Raw genomic sequence first — 25,500 nt, forward strand, 5'->3', positions numbered from 1 at the left:
TGTACTAAGCAGTTTACAATTATTATCTCATTTGATCTTCACTACAACCTTGCAAGGTAGGTGCTATTATTACACCTATTTTGCAGATAAGGAAACTGAGGCAGACAGAAGTTAAATGACTTGCCCAAGGTCGCACACCTAGTGCATTTCTGAGGTCAGATTTGAACTTAGGTCTTCCTAACTCCAGGCCTGGTACTCTCTACACTGACCCACCTAAAGTAGTGCCTTCTCTGCAATTTCTAATCTTGGAGAATTGTCAGGGATAGCAGAGGTTAAGTGACATTGCTTGAGTCACACAGCCAGTATTTAACAGCCATGAGATTTGAGCCCAAGTCTTCCTGCCTCTCTATCCATCCTGCCTCTCCATGCAGCATAAGGTTAGTTATTCCCAATCCTGGTTTTTTAATTTCACAAGATTTCACAACTATCTCATGGGATAGAATGAAACACAATGCTCATTCTCTTTAATTTGAGAAATGAATGAAATAAAATCTAAGGCAAATACCCATGTGGATGGCAACTCCTAGGATGAGAGTCCTGATACAAAGGAAATTAAATTACAAGTACATGTAATTTCTTCAACTAGATTGTGTTGCTAATAGATGTATTTAGGAGGCCTTCAATGAATAAATAAGACAGACTCAGAGAAAACATGATATTCTGGGGAAAGGGCTCAGAAACCCTTGGTTCAAATCCGACCTCTGACACTTAATGGCTGTGTGATGTATGGTGAGTCACTTCACCTTCAAGTTTCAGTTTCCTTATCCGTAAAATGGGTATAATAATACCTAGTACTACCTACCTCTCAGGGTTGCAAAGACAGTGTAAACTGTAAAACCTGTATACATGTAACCTATCACTAGTTTTAATAAGCAAATCCATTATTTGTCTTTAAATATTCTGTGACACTTGTATATAAATGAGTCCTTATAAAAAGTATTTGTTCTTCCAAGTGGCTAGAACATCACCCCAAGAATTGTTAACTTGGGTTTTGTTATCTCACCCCTTCTTTGTAAAGAAAAAACAGAACCATTATACAATTACCATGATAATGTAGATTAAGACAACTTCTAAAAACTTAGAAGGCTGAATGCTTTCAGAGGACTGATGGTGAAACCAGCCTAGTGGTACAAATTGAGGCCTGTATTGTCAGACTGAGATCATAGATTTGGAGCTGAAAGGGACCTCTACTTTAATACCCTCATCTTATAGATGTGGAAATTAAAGTAGAGAATTTAAGTGACTTGGTGAAGGTCACACAGGTAAGTGATGTAGAATTCAAATCTAGGTCTTCTGACCCCAAAGTCAGTGATTTTTCCACTCTACCAGGAGATAGCTTACCCGTGTGGTTATTGTGTTGATTTGCTTTGCTTAACTACTTTTTTCTGTTGCTGTTACAAGGGAAGGGACAGAAAGGAGTAAAAGAAAAGAATGTCAATAAAGCATGTATTTTTTTTTAAAGAGAGAAGAGGGGAGAAAAGCCATCTTCATCTCCTACAACTCTCTTGCTGTACCCAGGCAAATGTTCACTATACACTGCACTTCAGTTTATACGAAGAAATAACAATTTTTGCCAGGAATGCCTTCTCATAGGCTGTCCCCTCTTCCTGGCACACATCTCTATCAGTCAAAATCCCAAATGTGATTCTATGATTATAGAAGTTAAAGTTCTGGCTCAGAGGACATAGGTTCAAATCCCAACTCTTATTTCTTATCTGTGTGACTTTAGACAATTAATTTCATCTCTCTGGGCCTCAGTTTCCCCATCTACAAAATGAGAGAATTTGGTTAGATAATCATTAAATGTTCATTTTGACCTTAAATCTCATCCTCTCTCAGGTCATTTTCAGTTCTGCCACTCTAATGTCCTTGACGTCAGGCACTTGTGGTTTATCTCTGTAGTTCTAGCTATAATATATATTCAATATATAATATATATTTATAATACATAATAAATACTCATTGAGTAATTAATGAAATTTGCATATCCCAAAAAGCTTGCACACAGTAAGTGTTCAATCAATGTTTGCTGGATCAATGAATACCAAAAGTGTGAACTTCATCCTAACTACTATCAGGATAACACCAAATTCTGAATCTGTGGAGTTCAAGTTTTTAAAATTTTATTTTTTACATGATTTTCTTTCCGTAATTGTAGTCTTTGCTTGTCATTTATTTTTTGGAATTCATAATCAACCCAAACTTTCTCCCCTTCTATTTTTATTCTATCCTCTGCATGCAAATGCAATAGCTGAGGTGAATAGGGGTGGAGAGTGAATGGAAAAAGACTTTACCTTACTAAAAAATAAATAATCCATTTATTTCATTCTCAGGCAGGGCTAGTTAGTGTGGGGGAAGGGGATAGTTCTTCTCCTCCTCCTCATCCTCCTCCTCAGTCTTTCTCTAAACTCTTGCTAGCAGTAGGTAAGATAAGCCAGAAGTTCTATTCCCTGGAAATTTAGCCCATTGGAAATTGGGGGCAGAGAAGGGAGCTGTTAATCAACAAGCATTTATTAAGCACCTAATGCACTCCAGGTATTTGGTTAAGCGCTGGAGAATGAAAAAAAAAAAACAGCAACAAAAAAAAGCAGTCCTTGACCTTTAGAAGCCTACATTCTAAATCTCTCTCTGTCTTTCCATTCATACATGCATACATACATACATACATACAGGTTTACCAGTTGTTGCTTTTTTGAGATGTAAATAACCTATCCAAATCCCACCCTCCCCCCCTAGACTGTTAAGCCTATTTACACCTCACCCTCATTGCTTTAATGGGATCTATGACTGATCTATCTCAGTGCTAGGATGTTGGGGGTGGGGGTTAGTGGGTGGGTAGAAAGAGGAGTTATGTACTCTAGCATGTCAGACTCCTGCTCTCACTTGACCTTCTTTCCTTGGACTCCTCTCTTACTTTATTATGGGTACTCGTGGATTCATTTGCCCCTAGGAACTTAAGAAAAAAATCTCTATGAATTCCAGAGTCACAGGTAGATGTTCTATAAAACTCTCCCAAACCCTGCTCTGGGGGAAGGGGATGGTAGATCTCAATCAGTCCAGCATTCAGTCACTGGAGAGAGCGTCTCCAAAAAAGGTGAACAATCACTACATTAGCATAAGAGAATTTAAAGGTTCAATCAGTCCCATCAAAGCAGATGCACTCAGCATACATATATAAACACCTTAGAAGTAGACGATTGAATGTCAGGAAAGGCATCCTTTATTACACAATTTAACATATTTGCTAGCTATTCGACCTTAGGGAAGTTTCCTCACTTTTCTTCACTTTTTGTTGTTGTTCATGACTTCTGACCCTTGTGAACCCTTGAACCATATTGTCCATGGGGTTTTCTTGGCAAAGATACTGGAGTGGTTTGCAATTTCCTTCTCCAGTAGATTAAGGCAAACAGAATGGTTTGCCCAGGGTCACCCAAGCTGCTAAGCGTCTAAGGCTGGAATTTGAACTCAGTTCTTCTGGACTTCAGGTCCAGTGCTCTGTCCACTGAATCACCTAGCAGCTTCACTTTCCTCATTTGTAAAATGGGAATAAGAATTCTTCTTGGCCATAAAACTTATGTTGGGAAGACCAACTCTTGGCAGCACACACATCTTTCACAAATGTTGTTGGATTTTTGCAATTTACTTCCCTGTCAACTAATTTGTGATTTTTTAAATACCCTTTAAAGAATGGCTAGAATTCAATCGCCAACTTCAACCCATTAATTCACCAACATTCATATAAAGAACACATTTTAAATCATGTCTTTAACCGTGATAAGAACCTTATAACACCTTCCACGGTGATCCCTTCCACAGAAAAAAATGGGCTATTTATCCCCAGTGCACAGATTGTCATCCCCTCCCCACCCCCAACTGTGGCTTATATTTGTATGCTTAACAGTTCATGTCCACTGATGCTTACTATAACAAATTATGATTAAATAACACACACACATATTATACACACACACACACGTGTATACACACACACACACACACACACACACACACATGCACATACATACTTATATAAACCCTTAGTACAGTTCCTGGCACATAAGTGCTTAATAAATGTTTGTTGCCATGTCTTACCTATCAGTCCCTTTATGGGCTTTAATGCCAACACAAAAAGGAAACTGAGGTCACTTAGGGTTTGAAGGTTTCTGTCATCTTGTCACTAGACCCTGTTCTTCTGATACTTGAACAGTCTTTGAACTTTTAACAAAAAATTCCCTGAATGTGTCCTACTATTCAGGTGGAGGTGCTACTGTATTGAATTTGTTGCATATTATATGACACAAACCTTTTTCATCTCAAATAAATTGGTATTAAATGCTGACTAAGCAGATAGACATTTTAGTAGCTTATTCTAGCTGTAGTATCATAGATATATACCTTGTTGTTCAGTTGTTTCAGTCATGTCTGACTTCATGACCCCCTTTGGTGCTTTCTTGGCCAAGATACTAGAATGGTTTACCATTTTCTTCTTCAGCTCAGTGTACAGATGAGGAAAACGAAGCAAACAGGGTTAAGTGACTTACCCAGGGTCACACAGCTAGTAAGGGTCTGAGGCCACATTTGAACTCAGATCTTCCTCACTCCATGCCTGGTATTTTATCCACTGCACTACCTAGCTGCCCAGAGATATACCTTAGCAGAATGAGAACTAAAGATTGTGTCATTTTTATACCATAGATTCATAAAACAGCATTTTTTTCAACTTAAAAGCACAGCATTGACAATAATAGCTAACATTAAATATCACTTTAAGGTTTGCAGAGTGCTTTACATTAGTCATCTGTGTGCCATTTGCTATTACTATTAGATTTCTTTTCTTACAGCCTTGGGCACTCAGTAATTTGTATGATGTTAAAACAGTTTACCAACAATAGAGTTTAGGTCTAGAATTTCTAGGGGATAGGGAACTCCCAATTGAGGAAAATCCCTCAACCCATGCAAGTTAGCACTTTCTCTGCATTTTATAGTTTTAGAGAATTGCCTAAAGCATTGAGAGGTTAATTGACTTACCAGGGTCACATAGCCAGTACAGTTATCCCATCCAGGGTGTGAATTTCCACATTTATGTTGATATATCATGGGTTGGCATAACAAATTAAATTGGAATTTTGGGGAGAGTTTTGCGGAAACCTTAGATGACATATGAAGGCCAACAGATGACACAGAAAAAGTTTAGAAATTCAGACATGCATAAGATGTATGTAGAGTATTGTATAATATCAACCCAAATTTTATGATAAGGTGCTGTAAACACCCCATAAAAGAAAAAGAAAAAAAACTCAGGTTTCTTCTCTGGTACGTAAGGAGGGCCAAAAAGTTTTACATGGATTTTCCAGATTGAGGGGGCGCTGGACCCCTAACTCCCTTGATGTAGAAGGGATAATTGTATATGTTGGAGGTGGGACCAGAAGCCAGGGCCTCCCACCCTCCAGGCCAACCTCTCCACACTTGCAGCATTCTCTTTTCTCAAGCTGTTCCAGAGCAAGGTGACGTTCATCCATCTGAAATGACCTTGGTGCAGCACTACCTGCGGGAAGGGACCATGGACTCCATGACACCCAGCGTTGTTTTCAGACCTAGGCTTTAGTGATGATTTTCAAAGATCATTAATGTATCAGTCAGCTTTGGCTTGTACTAATGGCTAAATTTGTCCCTTCTCCTCCCCTAAACTGAAAGCTAGAGGCAAATTTACAACCTAGGCTCCTGGTTTTAGAGCTGGAAGTGATCTTAGAGAGAGAGATCAATCTGGTCCAATCCACTCATTTCACAGATGACAAAACTGAAGCCAAGGTTAATTGACTTGCTTGAGACCACACAAGCATGAGCAATGGAGCCAAGATTTAAACCCAGGTCCTACAAGCCCAGACTCAGAGATCTTTGCCACCGCACCACACGACTGTGGCGTCTTTGGGAGAAACTGTGCCGGAAGAGCAAGGACTCTATTCAGAATCAGAAGAACTGGATTTCTGAGCTGACTCTGCCAAATAACAACTATATTGCCTTGGGCCATTTACCTAACCAACCAGTCAATTGATATGAAGTATTTACTATTGGCTAACCACGGGGCAGCTAGGTGGCTCAGTGGAGAGAGCACCGGCCCTGCAGTCAGGAGGACCTGAGTTCAAATCTGGCCTCAGACCAAACACTTGACACTTACTATCTGTGTGACTCCAGGCAAGTCACTTAACCCCAATTGCCTCATATATTAAAAAACAACAAAACAAAAAACAAACAACAAATAAAACTATTTTCTAGCCTCTGGGTTAGGCACTAGGTATGCAAATACAATGAATGAAATAATTCCAGACATCTAGGTCTTTATTTATTTGTATAAATAAAGTGGGGTATTGGGACTTGGACTGTACACAGCAAGGGGTGATTGTGGGGATCAAATGAGATTATAAAATAGTCTATAAGCAATAGATTATAAATGATGTATTATTTTAATAATATATTACATTTTTGTTGTTCAGTCATTTCCATTGAGTCTGACTCTTTGTGACCCTATTTGGGGTTTTCTTGACAGAGATACTGGAGTGGTTTACCATTTCCTTCTCCAGCTCATTTTACAGATGAGGAAACTGAGGCAAACAGGGTTAAATGACTTGACCAAGGTCACATAGCTAGTAAGTGTCTGAGGCTGGATTTGAACTCAGGAAGATGCATCTCCTTGACTCCAGGCCTAGCATGCTCTCCACTGCACCACCTAGCAGCCCCAATATATTACATACTACAATGTATAATATATATATGTATGTACGTATATATATATTCTATAGGCATATGAACATTACAGAATATGTATATGGACACATATTGTGTGTTTATGTATATAACACACAATGGATATGTTATAATGTATATTATATAACATAAAATATTATACTCTATTATAGATAATCTCATTGTTCATAGCATATTACATAATATCATTTGATCCCTACTATCACCCCTTGTTGCATATAGTGTTGTATATGAATAAATAAAGACCTTTCAAGCAGGGGTTGTTTCATTCATTGCATTTGTATCCCCAGTGCCTGGCACCACACTTTTTGTTGTTCATTTGTTTCAGCTGTGTGCAAGTCTTTGGGATCCCATGTAGGGATTTCTTGGCAAAGATATTAGAGTGATTTGCCATTTCCTTCTTAAGCTCATTTTAGAGATAAGGTAACTGAGGCAAAAAGGGTTGAGTGACTTGCCCAAGGTCACACAGCTAGGAAGTGTCTGAGGCCAGATCTGAATTCAAGTCTTCCTGATTATGCCTAATACTCTATCCACTGAACCATATGTGTGTGTGTGTGTGTGTGTGTATACACAAATACATTTGTATACACACATACACATATATAAAATATACACATATACCCATATATGTGTGTATATACACACGTGTTTGTGTGTGTTTGTATTTGTGTGCACATACACATATATGTTTATGTCTCTATGTGTATATACATACATATACACATACAAATATAAGAGAGGGAAGGAGAGAAGAGGAGAGTGGGAGAGGAAGAGGGAGGCACAGGTTACATATATGCGAACTATTATAACTATTATGTCCCTGTCTAGTTGTATTTGGATGATTTGGGGATTTAAATCTAGATGAGAACACAAAGATTATTTAGGCCTATTCCCTTTAGAAATGAGGAAATTAGGGCCTAGACAAATGAAGAGATTTGTTCAAGGTTAAACAGGTAAAAAACAGCTGAGCTTGGATTTGTACCCAAATGAAGCCTCTGTTCCGTTGACTGCTAATCAAAGACACTTTCCTATTCCTAATAAGACATTTTTTTTTCTCTTGGGCACAGAGACAAGGACCTGTCAATGCCTATGAAGATCCTGGGATGGCCTGTGGCTTTCAATCTAGTTACTTCCAGCAGAGAGCATCCTACCCATTCTGGGAGGAGATGGCCACTCAGGAAGTCCCTACTGGCCTTGAACACTGCGGAACAGGTGGGATCAATGGAAGAAGGGTCTAAGGAAAGAGACTAGGTTAGGAAAAGACAACAAACATGTGATAAAGCTCCTGATACTCTGGAATGGTCTTTCCAAAGGAAGTACCAAGGTGGGGAAGAGCCCTGTGGGTTATGTGGGTGTGGGCACTATTTCCCTCAGTTGGACAGAAACAGACCTGCTTAATCCATTGGGAATCTCCACCCTCTGGTGGCAGGGGACTAAGTTTTAGTTGTATCCACTGAGGCTGCTTTAACTAAAATGGTCTCAAAGGCCAATTTTCCAGTAGTGCAGGCTATGATTGGCTTTATGATTCATAACAATTCCAATTTAACAGATGATAGAAAGACCTAGGAATTTTTTAGCCACTAACTAATTAGTACATGAATAAGGCAAATATAGATGATCGTTTATATTTGGGGGCAGGGGAGGTGGAGAGGGGTGGAGTAGGGGTAGGGAGCTTAGAGATTTGCTGAATTGACAAATGTGGCTAAATATCCTGATGAGGAAACATAAAAAATGCTTCCCTCCAGTGCACGGGATGTCAGATCTGTGCAAGGAGGTTGATATTTAAGCAAACACCTCATCACCTTTTCAAAAAGTGGAATCTGGGTTGTAGAGAACCAGACAGAATGCTCTGTAGGATTACAGTTGGATGATGCTGACCCATGAGAAGTGGAAGGCCAGAGATTCTAGATGCTTAGGTCTACTTTCATTTTACCTTAGGGACTGTGGCTTCTCACAAAACACATTGCACCCTTTATCTGTTTGCCTCACTTCACTGATTATGAATTCCTGACTTGGGAGGACTGGGAGATTACATTAGAGGTGATCAATTTGAATATTAAACTTGATTTGTCATGAGAACATAGTGTTAAATGAAGTAAGCAAACCCTAAGTCTCACAGGCAAAACCTGAATTTTCTCCCCAGGTCATCTCAATTAATGAATTATATTTTCATTTTAGTCTGCAGAGTGCTTACACTTTACTCTGAGAAATTCCTCTTGGGGATAAAGTCAGTAGAAATGTTTATGCCCAACAATGTGTTTTGATCCTGTGTGCCTCTGTTCCACACAGATCTGTAGTTAAGAACTTCTATTCTTTTAAAAAATGTGTTTATTTATTTATTTTTTGAACATTGATTTAAAAAATTTTTGAGTTCCGAATTCTCTCCCTCCCTCCTTCACACATTGAGAAGGTAAGCAATGTGATATCCATTATACATGTGAAGTCATGAAAAACATATATCCATATTAGCCATGATGCAAAAAAAAGCAAAAAAAAATAAAGAAAGTGAAAAAATATGCTTCAGTCTACACTTTGAGCTCATAATCTTTCTCCCTGGATCTGGATAGCTTGTTCATCATGAGACCTTTAGAATTGTCTCAGATTGTTATATTGATCAAAGTAGACAAGTCTTTCAAAGTTGATTGTCATTACAATATTGGTGTTATTGTGAACAATGTTCTCCTTGTTCTGTTCACTTTGAATCAGTTCATAGACATCTCAGATTTTTTTTTCTGAAACCATCCTCTTTGTTATTTTTCACAGCACAATAGCATCGAAACATAATCAAATACTACAACTTGTTCAACCATTCTCCAATTGATGGGCATCCCTTTAATTTCCAATTCTTTGCCACCATAAAAAGAGCTGCTGCTATAAATACTTTTGTACATATAGGCCTTTTTCTTTTTTTCTTTTTCTCTTTTATCTCTTTGGGATATAGACCTAGTTCCTGAGTATGCACAGTTTTATAGTCTTTTAGGCATAGTTCCAAATTGTTCACCATAATGGTTGGACCACTTCACAACTCCATTAAAAGTGCATTAATGTTCCAATTTTTCTACATCCCCTCCAATCATTTTACTTTTCTGTCATGTTAGCCAATCTGAGGTGGTACCTCAGAGTTGTTTTAATATGCACTTGTCTAATCAATAATGATTTAGAATATTTTTTATGTGACTATGGATAGCTTTGAATTTTTTGTCTGAAAACTGCCTGTTCATATCCTTTGATCCTTTATCAATTGGGAAATAGCTCATATTTTTAAAAATTTGCCTCAGGTATTTTTAAAACAAAAAAAATAAATTTACTGTTTTCTTTAGAAAAAAAACATGAGAGGGAAAGAATGAGAGAGGGAAACAGAGAGAAATGGTAATAGAGAGAGTTGGAGAGAGAGACATAGACACGGGGGAGAGAGAGACAGAGAGAGAGAGAGAGAGAGAGAGAGACAGAGACAGAGAGAGAGACAGAGAGAGGCAGAGACAGAGACAGAGAGACAGAGACAGAGAGAGAGACAGACAGACAGAGCGAGGCAGAGACAGAGAGACAGAGAAAGAGACAGCAGAGGCAGAGACAGACAGAGAGACAGAGAGAGAATGACAAAGACAAAGAAAGAAAAAGACAGACATACACGTAGAGGCAGGGAGTGGAAGAGGGAGAAGTAGGAAGGAAAGGTGGAAGAAGAAGAGAAATTGAATGGCAGAGAAAGAAGAGAGAAGAGAGAAGAGAAGGAAGGCAAGAGGGAAGGAGGGAGGAATAGATCAAGATGTTATAATTCTAGAGGATCAATTATATCCTTTTTCTGATCACCAGTTACTCAGCCCAGAGCAGAATTAACATGATACTGGATTCTAGGCGCCCTGTTTTTTCACTCCATTAACTCTTGTTGGCTTTTGAGACAATGAATTGTTGTCAAACAATAACCGTTTTAGTCACATAAAAAAGCAAAGGTGCTACATGGACTGAACCTTAGACTGGGAGACAAATGGTACTCTCCCTGTTGCCATGAAAAAGATGATAATGGTGGTGGTGGTAATAGCTGACAATTATATAGCCCTTTAATTAAGATTTACCTAGCACTGTACATACATTATCTTATTTGGTCAATTTGAAGATCTTGATATGTCATTTCCTCTCTATGTACCCCAGATATAAAAGTACTAGATGTCTACTTATTACCTGGAGATGCTGGGAAGGGACCAAACATTTATTAAGCACCTACTATATACCAGGAACTTTGCTAAGTGTTTTACGAATGTTATCTTATATGATTCTCACAAAAACCTTGGAATTAGGTACTACTCTTATCATCATTTTACAGTTGAAGAAACTGAGACAAAGTGACATATCCATGGTCACACAGCTAGTGTCTGAAGCTGGATTTGAACTCATACCTTTCTGACTTCAGGCCTAATGCTTTATCCACTGCATCACCTAGCTGATGAGAAGACACTGAACAAGTTCCTAGATTAGACTCAGAACTTAGAAACTAGAGTTCTTTAAGAAAAGTAACTTTTAATGACATGTCCCCCCTAAAAAGGGTAATTTTGTTCATACATTCATGTTTCCTAAACCAAATCAATAACAGAAGGCTTGGGCTCAGTCCTGTCTCTGTGACAAAGGTTGAAGCTTTCCTACCATATATGTCTTTCATCTCTTTAGATCTTTGGAGCTTTTGTCCTAGCTGGGGCTATAACTCCATCCAGACCCACATTATAGCAGGAATCAAAATACTATCTCCCCCAAATAAAAACTTGACAGTCCTGCTGTCTTTTCATGGCAGAGAAACTTCCTTTTCTTTTCTCAAATGAGGAGGAACTGATATAATGCTCTCTCCCTACAAGATCTTTCCAAAGGGAGAAGGGTTCACAAGAGAAAGCATGAGGTAACTATATGAAGTACATAAGACATCTCAAGATGAAGCTGCTTTCAAAAAGCTTAGTAGTTTTACTACTGTAAAGTATCCTTGTACATGTTCCCCTCTACAGGTGATTTGTTGGACATTGAAGGCACCTGGAGCTGCTCAAGTTGGGGGAAGGGGCAGAGGGTCAGTGCAAGAATCCTCTTTTACCAAAGTGATAACTAGTTCTCAAGTAAGACAACATGAACTGTAGCTCAGAAATGCCGCCAGACTTCCACTAGAGATGTAACCCTAACCAGTTGGGGGCAGTCTCTGCTGTGAACAGAATGGAAATGCCTCCCTCCATCCAAGGCTCCATCCAATAGATGAAAAATTGACCATGGCCTTGGTCCTGTGTGATCTTTCCTTCTCCTTGATTAGAGCTGTCCAGAGAAAGGAGGAGCATGCATTTATCTGGGCTGCTTTTCAGTTCTCAAAATGGCTGTGTGTAGGCTGGGAAAGGGCTGGTAGTGGTGTGTGGGGAAGGGAGGTGAAGACATGGACCAAACCAATGCCTCCTTCAGCTATAGTACATTTCCTTGAAGTTGGGCAGAATGAGAAAGGGAGAGGGAGGGGAGAGAGAGAGAGAGAGAGAGAGAGAGAGAGAGAGAGAGAGAGAGAGAGAGAGAGAGAGAGATTCTACATTCTTTTTCATTTTCTTTTATCCTATTTATAACTCCAGTCTCCTTCTCAGCCTGTCTCATGGCCACTCCTCCTCCCCACCCCTACTCCCCTTCAAGAAGGGATGAATGGACTTCTTTTCACAGGGACTGCACATCTGTTGGTGACTGGAATACCCAACAGGAGGGGGGTCACTGAAAAATGATTAGACCCACTCATTGTAGCTTTCTCTTCCTTTTTTTCCCCTCTTCTCTTGATTCACGAAGAGCTTAGACTCAAGGGAGATAGGGCATTTGAGGGGAGACAAACAGAAGGAGAGAAAGAGACAGAGACAGAAACAGAGAGATGGAGAGTTGGAATGTGGAAAAACATGACCAGAAGAGTAGTAGATAAAACTGTGGACTGAGTGAAATACAAAGACAGGGAGAGAACAACCAGAAGGGGAGAGATATATAGAGAGAAGATATGTAGAATTGGACAGATAATAAAGGTGAATGTAGAAGGAGAGGTGGATAATGAAAACATGAAGGGAGAGAGAAAAAACATTAAAAAATGACCGAAGGAATAAAAGGAAAAAGAAAATCAAGAGACATGTAGAGACCTAGAAAAAGACAAGGGAAGGAGGATAGGCAAAGACAACAAGAAAAGGGGAAAGAAAGATGAATCTGAGGACATTAACTATAGGGCTAAATAAAGAAGCCACATTTGCATGCAGTTGCCTGTGCAGCTGTACATTTCTTCACGACAATCTTGTAGTCATCATTTTCTTTCATTTTCTACCTCCTCCTTCCCTTATCCTCTCCCTGCCTCTCCTCCCTCCCCCCAACTTCTCCCATCAGCCTGGAGCCATTAGCAAGAACCAATGGAGGCTGAGCCCAGGAGTTCCTCATGAATGAATGGGCCCTTTCTATCTCAGCTTCTCGTCATCCCTCAGTCGGGAGCCTTGTGAATCAATGGAGCCCCTTACCAGACACGGCTGCAAAGTCTGTTTCTGTTTATAGTCTGACTGGAGTGGATCCTACTGACCCTGTACTCCTGTCTTCCCTTCCTCTATCCCTCATGATGAGAGATTTCACTCCAGCTCAACAGTAATAAGTTTATCCTGTCATTATTCATTTTTATATCAGTTCCTTATACTACTCCTCCAAGACACCATTACCGTTTTCTCTCACTTAGCAGCGTGATGCTTTCACACTACAGCTCTATTTAGAAAGGGACATAGTTTATGGTGAGTAGTTTATAGATGGAGGAACTGGGGCCCCAAAGAAGATTCCAATGCATTTGGGGTCAAACAATCTATTTTGGAACTGGTGTTGGAGTACAGGTGGTATCCTGAGTTCCAGTTGAACTCCCTGAACTTATTGGATATGCTCATGATGTGTCAGGTGACAATATATAGTTCAATTCAATTCAATATTTGAAAGCACTTACTACTGGGGAAGCACTGTGTTAGTCACTGGGAGTTAAAAAGACAAAAACCTGAAACAATACTTGCCCTCAAGGAGCTTACATTTTATTTTGACATTGATAATGATGATGGTGTCATTACAGGAAAAGAACACTATTAATTAACCATCAGTGTGAAATGTCCCTGAATGGCTTTCTAGAAAAGGTAGAGGAAGTTGTATTTCACTTATTGATCCATACCAATGGGAACTTCCTTGTAACCGAAGTATGCACTTGAAAATTGACTGGGTTGGGGTGTAGTGTGTGGTCATGGAAAAGAATGAATGATTGTTGTATTAAATTGGATGAAGCTAACTACCTTCTCTCCCCAACCCCCACCCCCAAGCACCCTATCTTCATCTTTGTAGTCATCACATTGAAAATCATTTAGGATTTTAAGTTAATTTTTTTCCCTCCCAGCTATAATATAGTTTTTGCTATTTCACTCCGCTGAAAAGGCATAATTGTTCTCTTCTCAAAAAAGTGATCCAAATTAAAAACTTCTCCTCCTCCTCCTTCTTCTTTTCTTTCTATCTATAGTTTGTGTTGAAGTATCTGGATACATGTGTTAAATAAAGCCTATATTCCATTCACTCTGAAAGTCAGTCATTCATGCATTGAGGACTTTTGTGGGTAAGAGTCTTATTATTCTTGTTCAATCATGCCCAACTCTTTGTGACCCCATTTGGGATTTTCTTGGCAAAGATACTGGAGTGGTTTGCCATTTCCTTCTCCAGCCCATTTTATAGATGAGAAAACCAAGGCATGTAGGGATAAGTGACTTGACCAGGATCATATAGCTAGTAAGTGTCTGAGACCAGATTTGAACTCAGGAAGATGAGTCTTCCTGATACTAGGCCTGTGCTCTATCCATTGTACCACTTAACTGCCCTATATTGGGTGTGATAAAGAAATATATGGTTCTTTCCCAAATATAATTTTTAGTCCAATGGGAAAGAGTGTTTAGCTAGAGAAAAGAAAGAATCCCAGGCACAAAGTGTTAGATATTTTTGAGAAGAAAGTAGATTCAACAAGCAGGTGGCTTTATATTGCATTGTGACTGATTTCTCCTTTTTAAAAACTTACTAGTAAAATTCCAGAAAGAAAGAATTCATTTCCCAAATAAACTGAGAGTTCAGGAGCAGGAGATGTCTCAAGTGTCCAAGCTCACAGTCTCTTCTGGAGTCTTCTCAGATGGCTGGACGGCTGGAGGAGATCAAAACTGGGTGAGTGTTTGGAAAGGGCTCTCAAAAACCAGGTGGAAAGCTTCAGAAGGACAAACAGACTTCTCCAATCTGGCTTTTAAGTGTGGAAGAATCTGAATGTGATGCCAGAGAGACTTGTTAAATAGAGAATCACCTTGCATGGAAATGTTTATTCTGATAGCAAGTTGGTTCTTTCAACTGACCATCTCAGGACAGCTCAGGGGTTTTATGAACAGTGTTTTGAACTGTCTCTGTTGAGGATATCAGCTTGTGTTTTGGATAACTCTTCTACCATTTTATCCTTTTCTCAACCCTATTTCAAGTAGTTTTTTCTTGGAAACAGATCTTTTTTGCTTGTATTTTGTTTGTATTCCAGGGCTGTCGAGGTTTGATTGTCTCTGTAGAGAAGTAATAGGTCCCTAGATTGTGACTTGGAAAAGACCTTATCTAGTCTGACCCTTACATTTTACATACGAAGAAAATGAGGCCCAGAGTGGTTAAGTGACTTACTCCAAGTCACACAGGTAGTAAGTGGCAGGACCACTATTTGAACCTAGGTCTTTAATCTTCATATCCAGAATTCTTTTCACTACATCACGTTCCCTTGTAGGTTGGCAGAATATCCTAAATGACAGCATTTGAACTGAGATTATATTAAAGTAACTAATATGAAAGCTGTTTTCAAGAAACATTTCGCTTTGAGTATTCTTTAGTACAATGATTCCTCAATTAGCATATCCTCTGGGAGCAAAATCTGCTTTAATAAGGTCAGTCTGGATTGGGGGAAGTTTTGGTCCCCTTGAAACTGGGTTGAAATAAGAGAAACTGGTGGTGATCTCTCAGGCACAGACTATTCATGGACAGGTTAGATCTGAACCTAGTTTATAGAAGGGATGAATCTTTAGGTCTTTTAGGTCAATTTCCCTGGGAGTAGCGCTGGCACCATTTGAACCATGCCACTGGATGGACCTTAAACCAGAGACTCAGAAGTGTCCTAAAGATGGATGAAATGGCAGTTTGTCTCTTTGAAGAGGAGAAGGGAAAGAACTGCCCTGTTCAACGTACCTTGGAATGTAGCCTAGAATACTCCTGCATTATTTTTATGTATGGTAATGAAGCTTCTGAAAATTAAGTATTAGTTGTTGGAATGTATCCTTTTCATTATAGGAATTCAATGGGCTTAGAACTGGAAGGACCTTTTAAGATCTTCTAGATTAGCCTATTTTATTAGACATGAGGAAACTGGAATAGAGAGATGTTGCAGTCTGTCCAAGCTAAGTCAGTGAATCAGAAAGCATCTGGTAAGTACTTTTTGTAATGGCACGTGCCTAGGATACAAAAAACAAAAAAAACCAGGCACTGCCCCCAAGCAGTTCATGTTCTAATCAGGGAAAAGCTTGCAAATAACTAGGTACTTACAAGATATATTCAGAGAAGATGGAAGGTAATATCAGATGAAATGTCATGTGCAAGCAACAGCAAAAAGGTCAGAGGTATAGAGTTCATGGCAGGATTAAAGTATATGAACACTGGAAAGGTAGGAAGGGGTTAGGTTGTGAAAAACTTTAAATGCCAAAGAGAAGATTTTATATTTGGCCTTGGAGGTAATGGGGAGCCATGGAAGTGTATTGAATAGGGAGGGTGGCATGATGAGACTTATGCTTTAGGAAGATTACTTTGGCTGCTGAGTGGAAGATGGATTGGAGTGAGGAGAGGCTTGAAGCAAGAGACTGATTAAAAAGCTATTGCAATAGGAGAGGCAAGAGGTGATGAGGGCCTGAACCAGAATCGTGTCTGTGGAAGTGGAGATAAGGAGGTATTGATGTTATGAAACAGAAACGATAAGATTTGGAAATGGATTAGATGTGTAGGGTGAGTGAGAATGAAGACTAAAGGATGATCATGATGTCCTAAGCCTGGGTGTCAGGGGTGATGGTTTTGCCCTTGATGGTAATAGGGAAGTCGGGAAGAAGGGAGAGTTTAGTGGGAAAGAAGTTCTGTTTTGTACATGTTGAGTTTAAGATAGATGTCTATGATTTGAGATATTCAAAAGGCAGGTTCTGATGTGGGACCATCACAGAAGCATCAAGTAAAAGAGCTAGGATTCAGACCTATATCTTCTGACCTCAAATCCAGTGCCCTTACATAAAATACTTATTTGGCCATGAAACACGTCCTAGGTCCAGTGTGCATGTGCCAGTGCCATTTGCTTCCCCATTTCACTGAATGAAGAACAGAACACACATCTATCTGTAGTGCACATACTCCAGGTTTTCCTTGACATCTTGATTATTCATGAAAATCAATTTAAAACAGAAAAGAGAATAACTTGTCCTCATTTTTATTTGACTCATTTTAATTTCTTTGAGGCCCTGGGCATGTGGGCTGGTTCTTGTTTTCAGGATCATTTTACTAGTACCTACTGCATTAGAAATTCTCAGCATGAGCTGAAGGGCATTAGATCCTTTGGAAAGAAAGTATTGTTTCATTTAACTACATTATTTGGATTTGAGAAAACAGCAGGGATTGGGAAATGTCAGGCTGGATCAGGAAAGCCCACTTTCTACTCCCCTTTACCTCCAAACAGGCTGCCAATCCCCTTTCTTTTCCCTGTCTTTTTCTTTTATTTTTAATATAGTCTGAAAATGGATTTTCTCCAAGCCCCAGGCCACTGTCCATGGCTAATTTCAGCTAGTGGGTTTGCCACTCCCTATGTACTGGGTCCCATTTTTTTTAAATGAAAGGAAAAGGAACCACAGTGGGGACAAGAAAAAGAAGAGTGATTAAGTCATGGCCTTAAGCTAGAGAGACTGGTAGAGTAATGATTCTGTACATTACAAGATTTCAAAAGCATTGGAGGAAATCAAGACCCAGAAAGTGACTCCCCTAAGAGTCTATCTTTGGTAGGCAGATCTCGAATTAAATCATTGGATTCTTGCTCACACATCCCCAGATAGCTATTTCTCAAAACCCTGGGACTCAACAGCAACTGCCTGGAACTCCCAGGGGAATAAAGGGGACTGGGGCAGGGTAAAAGGGGGGTGAAGTTCTCTTAACTTTTTCAAACCACAAATATTTAGTCCTAGTTGGGAAAAAGTCCCTGGGGCATGGAGTCCTTATTTGTTTCAAGCAGTTTGACCCCTCCCTTATAACTCTTGTACATGGGGGCTGAGCATGGGAGATGGTGTTCACTGAAGTCAGCGACACTTGGCTCTGGCTAAGGAGCCAGAGCAGAGCAACAAGGAGACTTCAGCAGGCTGGATGCTGCTCAGATCTGTCTGTGAATGGAAATCATTGGGTGGGTGGTTGATGTGAAGAGCTGAAGTTCAGCAGAGAGGAGTGTGTGTAAGTGTAGGGGGGTGAGAGTGAGATGGAGTGTGTGGGGGATGGAATCTTGGAAACAGCCTGTTTTTCTCAGTGTCTGGCAGCACGGAGACTCTTGCTCTCTCTCCAGATGTTCGCTGTGTTTATAGCTGCTGAAGCAGGAGACCAAACTCCCTCATTAATAAGTTTCTTTCTTGCACTGTAGCCAGGGGTCTCAGCACTGAGCCTGCAGCTGGAAAAGAATTGGGGTGGGGAGGGGGAAGTGGGAGAGAGAGGGAGGAGGTGTGTTCATTCCCCTCCAACTCTCTTCCCCCCACCCCTGCAGTCCTCCCAAAATACACTAGCACAAAAAAAGAAAAACACCAGCAGATTTTTTATTTCAGAGAGTAAACACTTGGGCCATGGGGGTCTGGAGGTTATGGGAAAAGAGGAAACCATCAGCCTAATCAGGCAGGCACACACTTCCCCTGCTGAAATAAAACAGAAATCATTGCTCTGCAGGGCTGGTGAGGAGGCGGGTGGTTAACCCTGGCGCTGCCAACAAAGCCAGGAGCAAGACGAAGCTAGGAACCGAGGCGGAGAGCTCGTGCATTGTTTGGCCACTGTTGTCTAGATCCTGATGTGGGACGAGAGAGTTTGAGAGTAATCTACCGTAATCTACCATCACTCACATCTCCGAGTAAGCCGTCATCCTTGTGAATTTACAGTAGGGGATGTACCTATAGGAGCCTGTCCTTTAGGAAGAGACATATACACACAAATATACATACACACACACACACACACACACACACATATAGACACACACACTTATGCATATGTATGTATACATACACGTGTATATGTGTGTATACACACACATGTATATGTATATATATATATACACATATATATTCTAAAGCTATGAATCTCTGACCTTACAAATGTGACTGTATATCTACTAACATAATACAAATGTGAAATATTTATCAAATTTTTACTTTTTATTATGGTAAAAAGAAAATGTTAATATTAAAAGCATTTATATATACACATGTATATATATATACTTATAAATAAAAGGGACACAATACAGATTTTGTACACAGATTAGTTTTTGCAAGAGGTTGGTATATGGTTTTAGATAGGACTGGACTAGGAGATAGATTGTTAAGAAAGCTGTTGCTCTATACCTGTTTACATGAAGGAATGAATAAGGTCTATTAATTTCATGAATTTTAATGAATAAATACATTTTGGGTTTTTTTTTTAGAGTGAATTTATCACATGCCTTTCAGCTTTTATTCATTCATTTTTCTCTGAGTTGCCTGTCAGGAGAGTACAAATGTCTTATTGGCTAGAGGTTATAGGTCAAACATGGGACCTAATTGGAGATTGAGGAAAAATTACCTTTCCATTGATGTATGGTGCAACCTTTGACTTTCAGAGGCAGCCAGGGTTAGTGGCCTGATGCCAGGCAGTTAGGAACTTCCAGTTCAGACCCCATGGTTTTATCAGTCAGCTATGCTCCCTTTTTCACTTTCAAGAGATCTCAGGGCTATATTTTGCTCTGTCCAATTTTTGGCATCATAGTTCGTCTCATTCATGACCCCTGAGGAACTGTTTGTTTCTTATGGTCCTTCTTAGGATCTAAGAAATGAGTGCAATTAATGCTTGAATTTATCCTTGCAGATAGGATTCCTCCTCAAGACTTTTACTAGCCCTCCACACTCCTTTCCCTGTTGTAGAAATGATCATTTCAAAAGTTAGAAAGTAGTTTAAATAACTATGGAGCCAGAGTTATGAGTTACTCATTCCCTTAATCTCTTAACTGTCTGATCCCTGATTTCTTTTAGGTCCCACCTAATTTCTGCCAGATATTGAGCTTAGGTATGTAGCTACATGGACACCTTTTCTATAAACTCTCTGTTACTGCCTGGGTCTGTCCAAATTTAATTGGACTTCATTCTTGTGGACTTCATTTGTTCACTCATTCAGTTGCTATTCATCAAATAGCTACTGTGAAAAACACTAAGGTGCTGGATGAGGTAGAAAGATATCTAAGACGTGGTCCCTGCTCTCATGCAACCTATAGTCTCTAAAGTCAGAAAGCATACCTCCTTTTCCCCCTCTTCCTTTTCCTATGACTACTCAACATGTTGAAAAAAAAAATGAACTCTTTCTTTAAGCTCATAAATGTCAAACACCCTCTTTCCTCTTCTTGGGAAAATTTGCTTTGCACTACATGTAGGAAAATTACACTTTGCTCTGCCTTTCATGTAGATTCCATTAAACAATAAGCTTTTCCACAACATTCCTATCTCTAGGAGGGAAAAAAAATGATAATGTGAATGGGAGAATCTGCCTGTGAAGAGTATAAATCCTGGAGTCAGGGCCCTGTGAAAGCATACACTAACAGCCAACCAGAACAGATAAAATACTGGGATTGTGTAAGCTCCCCGGGATGGAGCCTTCAATGTAGGGCATACTTTTTGGGAAAATCAGTCTTCTAATCATTGGCCTATTTTCTGAGCCATCAACCTGTTACCAAGACAGTCTCTATCATAAACATACTTGGACAAAAGGAAAGGATTTTCAATCACCTTGAGTCCAGGGAGTAAGACCCTGTCTCATAGAACATTGGAGATACAAGAGTGAAGAGCAGTGGTCTACTTGAAAGAACACTGAATGTGTACTCAGAAGCTTTGGTTTGGATCCTGGTTTGTCCACTTACTAGCTGTGTGCAGGTCACTATTTTTTTGAGCTTCAGTTTTATTATTATTTATAATGTGGAGCTGTTAATGCCTATACTGGCTAGCTCAAGGGGCTATTATGGCAAATAAAATGATTTATATGTAAAACCCTGGGCAGCTAGGTGGCACAGTGGATAGAGTGCTGCAAAGTCAAGAAGACCGAAGTTCAAATCCAGCCTCAGACACTTACTAGCTGTTTGATCCTGGACAAGTCGCTTAACCTTGTTTGCCTCCGTTTCGTCACCTGTAAAGTGAGCTGGAGAAAAAAATGGCAAACCACTCCAGTATCTTTGCCAAGAAAACCCCAAATGGGATCACAAAGAGCCAGATATGACTGAAAGGACTGAACAACAACATGTAAAACCTTGTATAAATGTCAGCTGCTATAGTTTAATCCCTTCTTTTTTCCAATGAAGAAAGTCAGATCATGATTTCCCAGAGTTATTTAACTAGTAAGTGGTGGAGATGGGATTTGAGCTTAAATCTTTTGACTTCAGAGCAATATATAAAAAAGGTATATATAATAGATTTGCAGTTTCATGTGCAATCTTTTTTTATTATACTATGTTATGGAAGTGCTTGTGTTGTTCCACAAATTAAAAATAAAATAAATAAAAAATTAAAAATATTCTGTCTCTACCTGAATAGCCAGAGAAGGAGACTTCAGCAGGCTACTTTTGCATGGAATCTACCTTTGCATGGAAATCATTGGGTGGGAGGAGGATGTGGTGTTTTCATCACACATCCAGTTGTCAACTGCTTTAAAGCATGTAGCTGCCCTTGGCATTGCCATCAGTGAAGAATGAGGGAAGTACCCAGTAAAGCAAGATTTGTCCTTTTTACCTAGTGAATAGATTTGAAGAAGTATGTTGAAGCTGAGGATTTGGATTTAGGTTTTACCTTTTGCCACTTGCTACCTAAATGCCCTTGGGTTAGTCATATATCTATTCTGTTTTCTGGGTCTATTTTCTCCCTTCAAAATGAAGAGGTTAGACTAAACAGGGTCCCCTCTAATGTTAGATCTACATAATATGTTTGATTATGGAATGGAAGTTGTCTCTGACTTCTGGAAATTAAAATATATGTGGATGATATACTGAAAACGATTCTAAATCTCATTATGTTCATTTCAATCTAACCTGAGCACATTAACGTTTCTTGTCCAGGATCACAGTTTTAGGCATTTCATCTGTTCCATTCCTCACCTTGGAAATTCTGAGATCCTAAGCACCCTCAACAAGAGCCAAACTTTTCTAAGTTTCATAATCACACCCACTTTGGGTTTGGTTTCACACATGACTTGACTCCATTTTCTCCTAACCTCAGATGCATGCCCATGGATTTCTGCATTGTCTTGCTGCCCCTCTGCTCCCAGAGCCTGTATCATCGAGCTCCTGAGGGCACCTTATCACAGCTGGACTTCTGGTAATTTAATTATTTTAAGATAGATTCTGTGACTATGGGACAGTCTGATATGTAGATTAAAAGAATCTCCCCACAAACTTTTACAACCTTCCACCAAATATACATCACTCCACCTATATTACCTCAGCCACACTTACCCTTTCTACTACCCATCTCACTAGTTTAGGAGGATACAAATATTTGTTTGTAGCAGACATAGCCAGCTGCCCGCAAACATGTTTTTCATGATCATCAAATCAAGAGGGAATTGGGATGGGGGAAGGGCCAATATTATTTTTTTTTGATGGGCCAGTCTGATTTAATTCATTCATTCATTCATTCATTCATTCACTCATTCATTTTTTTGAACAAATATGTGCAAGTGATTATGCTACTAGAGTCACTGAGTGGTTTTACAAAGATGACGGAGACATGGTCTCTGCCCTCAAAAAGCTTATAATCTAATTAGGTAGATAAGACACATAGGTAGCATATGGTGGTTGCATAAGAGAGGTACAAAGAAAACATACAGTGGGAAAAATCACTGACTACTGGAGAGATCAGGGAAGACTTCATGCCAAAGGTTGTATATAAGCTGCGTGTAATAAGATGGGTAGGATTTCAATAGTCAGATTTGGGAAAGAATGCCATTGAACCTACAAGGAATAGAGAAAGTAACGGCACAGCGAGTAATTAAGTACAAAATGTGTCTGGGAAGTGATAAGTAATTCAATGCTTAGCACAGTGCCCGACACATAGTAGGTGCTTCATAAATTCTAGTTGACTGACTGACAGTATGGCTGGAACATAGGGCATGTAAAGAGAAGCTTGAAGAGAAGTGCTTGAAAGGTAACTTGGAACCAATGGTGGAGAAGTATGAATACCAGGTATCATCATCATTGTCATCGTCATCATCATCATCGTTGTCTTTGGTTGTCCTTGTTAGCATTTATGTTACACTTTGAGGTTTATAAAGAGTTTGGAGTTATCTAGGTGTTCAGAGGATAGCGTTCCAGGACTGGAATCAGGAAGATCTGAGTTCAAATCTGCCCTCAGACACTTACTAGCTCTGTGATTCTGGGCAAGTCTCCTAAACCAGTGTTTGCCTCAGTTTCCTCATCTGTAAAATGGGGATTAAAAATAGCACCTACTTCCAAGGGTTGCCCTGGAGATAAAATGAGATCATAACTGTAAAGCACTTAGCAGAGTGCCCAGCACATAGTAAATGTGATATAAATGTTGGTTATTATTATTATTATTATTCATAGTCCATCACTGGGCCTATGCTCTAAGTATTTTTGTTTTTCTCATAATTTAATAGGGCTTGACAGAGATTATACTCCAACAAACATAGCCTCCGAAAATTTAGGATTATGTCTACATCATAATGTGGCACTAGAGTAGGAATACAGTGAAGATTATTCTTTCTGAAGTGTAGCTCTGTTCAAAAAAAAATTCAATGATTCCCTCTTGTCTACCAAAGACAATAGTAATAAAAATAATTAGCATTTATATAATGTTTACCATGTGCCAGATATTCTGCAAAGTGCTTCACAATTATTATCTCATTTGATCTTCACAACAACCCTGAGAGGTAGGTGATTTTATTATCCTTATTTTACAGTTGAGGAAACTGAGGCAGACAGAGGTTAAATAACTTGCCCAAAGTCAAATAGCTGGTAAGTGTCTGAGAACAGCTTTGAACTCAGGTCTTCCTGATTTCAGGTCTGGTATTCTATCCACTGCTTACTCCAAACTCTTTGTAAATCTCGAAGTACTACATAAAAGCTAACAATGTTGATGATGATACCTGGTATTCATAGTTCTCCACCATTGGTTCCAAGTTACCTTTCAAGCACTGCTTCTCTTTATATGCCCTATGTTCCATCCATACTGTCAGTCAGTCAGCTAGAATTTATGAAGCACCTACTATGTTCCAGGCACTATGCTAAGCAATGGATTGCTTACCACTTCGCAGACACATTTTGTATTTGATCACTCCCTGTGCCTTTGTTCCCTCTACTCTTCATAGGTTGAATGGCATTCTTCCCCAAATCTGACTTTTGAAATCTTACCCATCCTATCACACTCAGCTCATATATCACCTTTTCCATGAAGTCTTCTCTAATCTTTCTAGTGGTCAGTGACTTTTCCCTACTTTGCTTTCTTTGTATCTCTCTTATGCAACTCTCATATGCTACCTGTGTGTCTTATCTTTCTAACTAGATTGTAAGTTTCTTGAGGACAGCGACCATGTCTTAGTTATCTTTGTAAAACCACTTTTGTGGTTAATAAAAGCTTATTGACTGACTGACTGAACGTGTCTCTCATGTGAAAATCAAGCTAAATAAACTCAAAGAGATTCAGCAACAGAGTTGTCTACCTGGTGATGAGGCTTTTTTTTTTGCCACAGCAATTTATTAATCACACACTAAGGCCAGCAAAGTAGGTAAGACAAGCACAAATGTTTATTAAGCACTTACTATGGTCTAGGCACTGTGCTTAGTGCTGCAGAGACAAATACAAGCAAAAAGTAAGATAGTGCCTGGTCTCAGGGAGCTTACCTTCCAATAGGGGAAGATAGCACATAAAAGAAAGCTGAAAAGTGAGGAGAGAGAAAGAGATGGGGCCATAGTGGTGAAGTCTGAAGAGTCTGAGGCACAGTATGGGAGGTGATTGAAGCATGCTGACCTGGGCCTATCCCCAGAATGGAGTGCCCCAGAAGGAATTTTCTTATCAGGGAAAGGAGGTTGGCATGGCCCAGAGAAAGTCCAGAGTGAGAAGGCAGCTGAGTCATGGTGGTGAGGTCTAGAGGGTCTTCAGCACAGCCAGAAGGGGAATAAGAAGTATAAAACATCTGTGAACTGCACCAGAGGAAAGAATATTCATACTAATAAAAGCTTGGGTCCTTGAAGTTTTTGTAGATGGTTTATACAGACTGGTATTTGCTGTGCTGCAGTTTATACAGACACCTTAAACTTCTGTTCATGTGCAAGCTAGATTAGATGGCTTCTAAGTTCCTTCCTAAGATTTTTTTAAATACTTGGTGGTGGTGATTAGATTGGAGGCAGGGATATGCTGGTAAATATTTAATAACCAGCTCTCTGGG

General features: G+C 39.5%; 1 protein-coding gene across 1 annotated transcript in view; it reads left to right on the top strand.

Annotated features, from left to right (window-relative positions):
- ETS1 (ETS proto-oncogene 1, transcription factor) overlaps nucleotides 1-25,500 on the top strand; it is a 190,636-nt gene that overhangs the window by 45,349 nt on the left and 119,787 nt on the right. Inside the window, exon 3 of the mRNA XM_027835254.1 lies at nucleotides 7,830-7,974. Coding sequence (XP_027691055.1) covers nucleotides 7,830-7,974 — 145 coding nt within the window. The remainder of the gene's footprint in view (nucleotides 1-7,829; nucleotides 7,975-25,500) is intronic.

This window comes from Vombatus ursinus, unplaced genomic scaffold, assembly GCF_900497805.2.
Source record: "Vombatus ursinus unplaced genomic scaffold, bare-nosed wombat genome assembly UNPS02014813.1, whole genome shotgun sequence".
Classification (NCBI taxonomy): Eukaryota; Metazoa; Chordata; class Mammalia; order Diprotodontia; family Vombatidae; genus Vombatus; species Vombatus ursinus.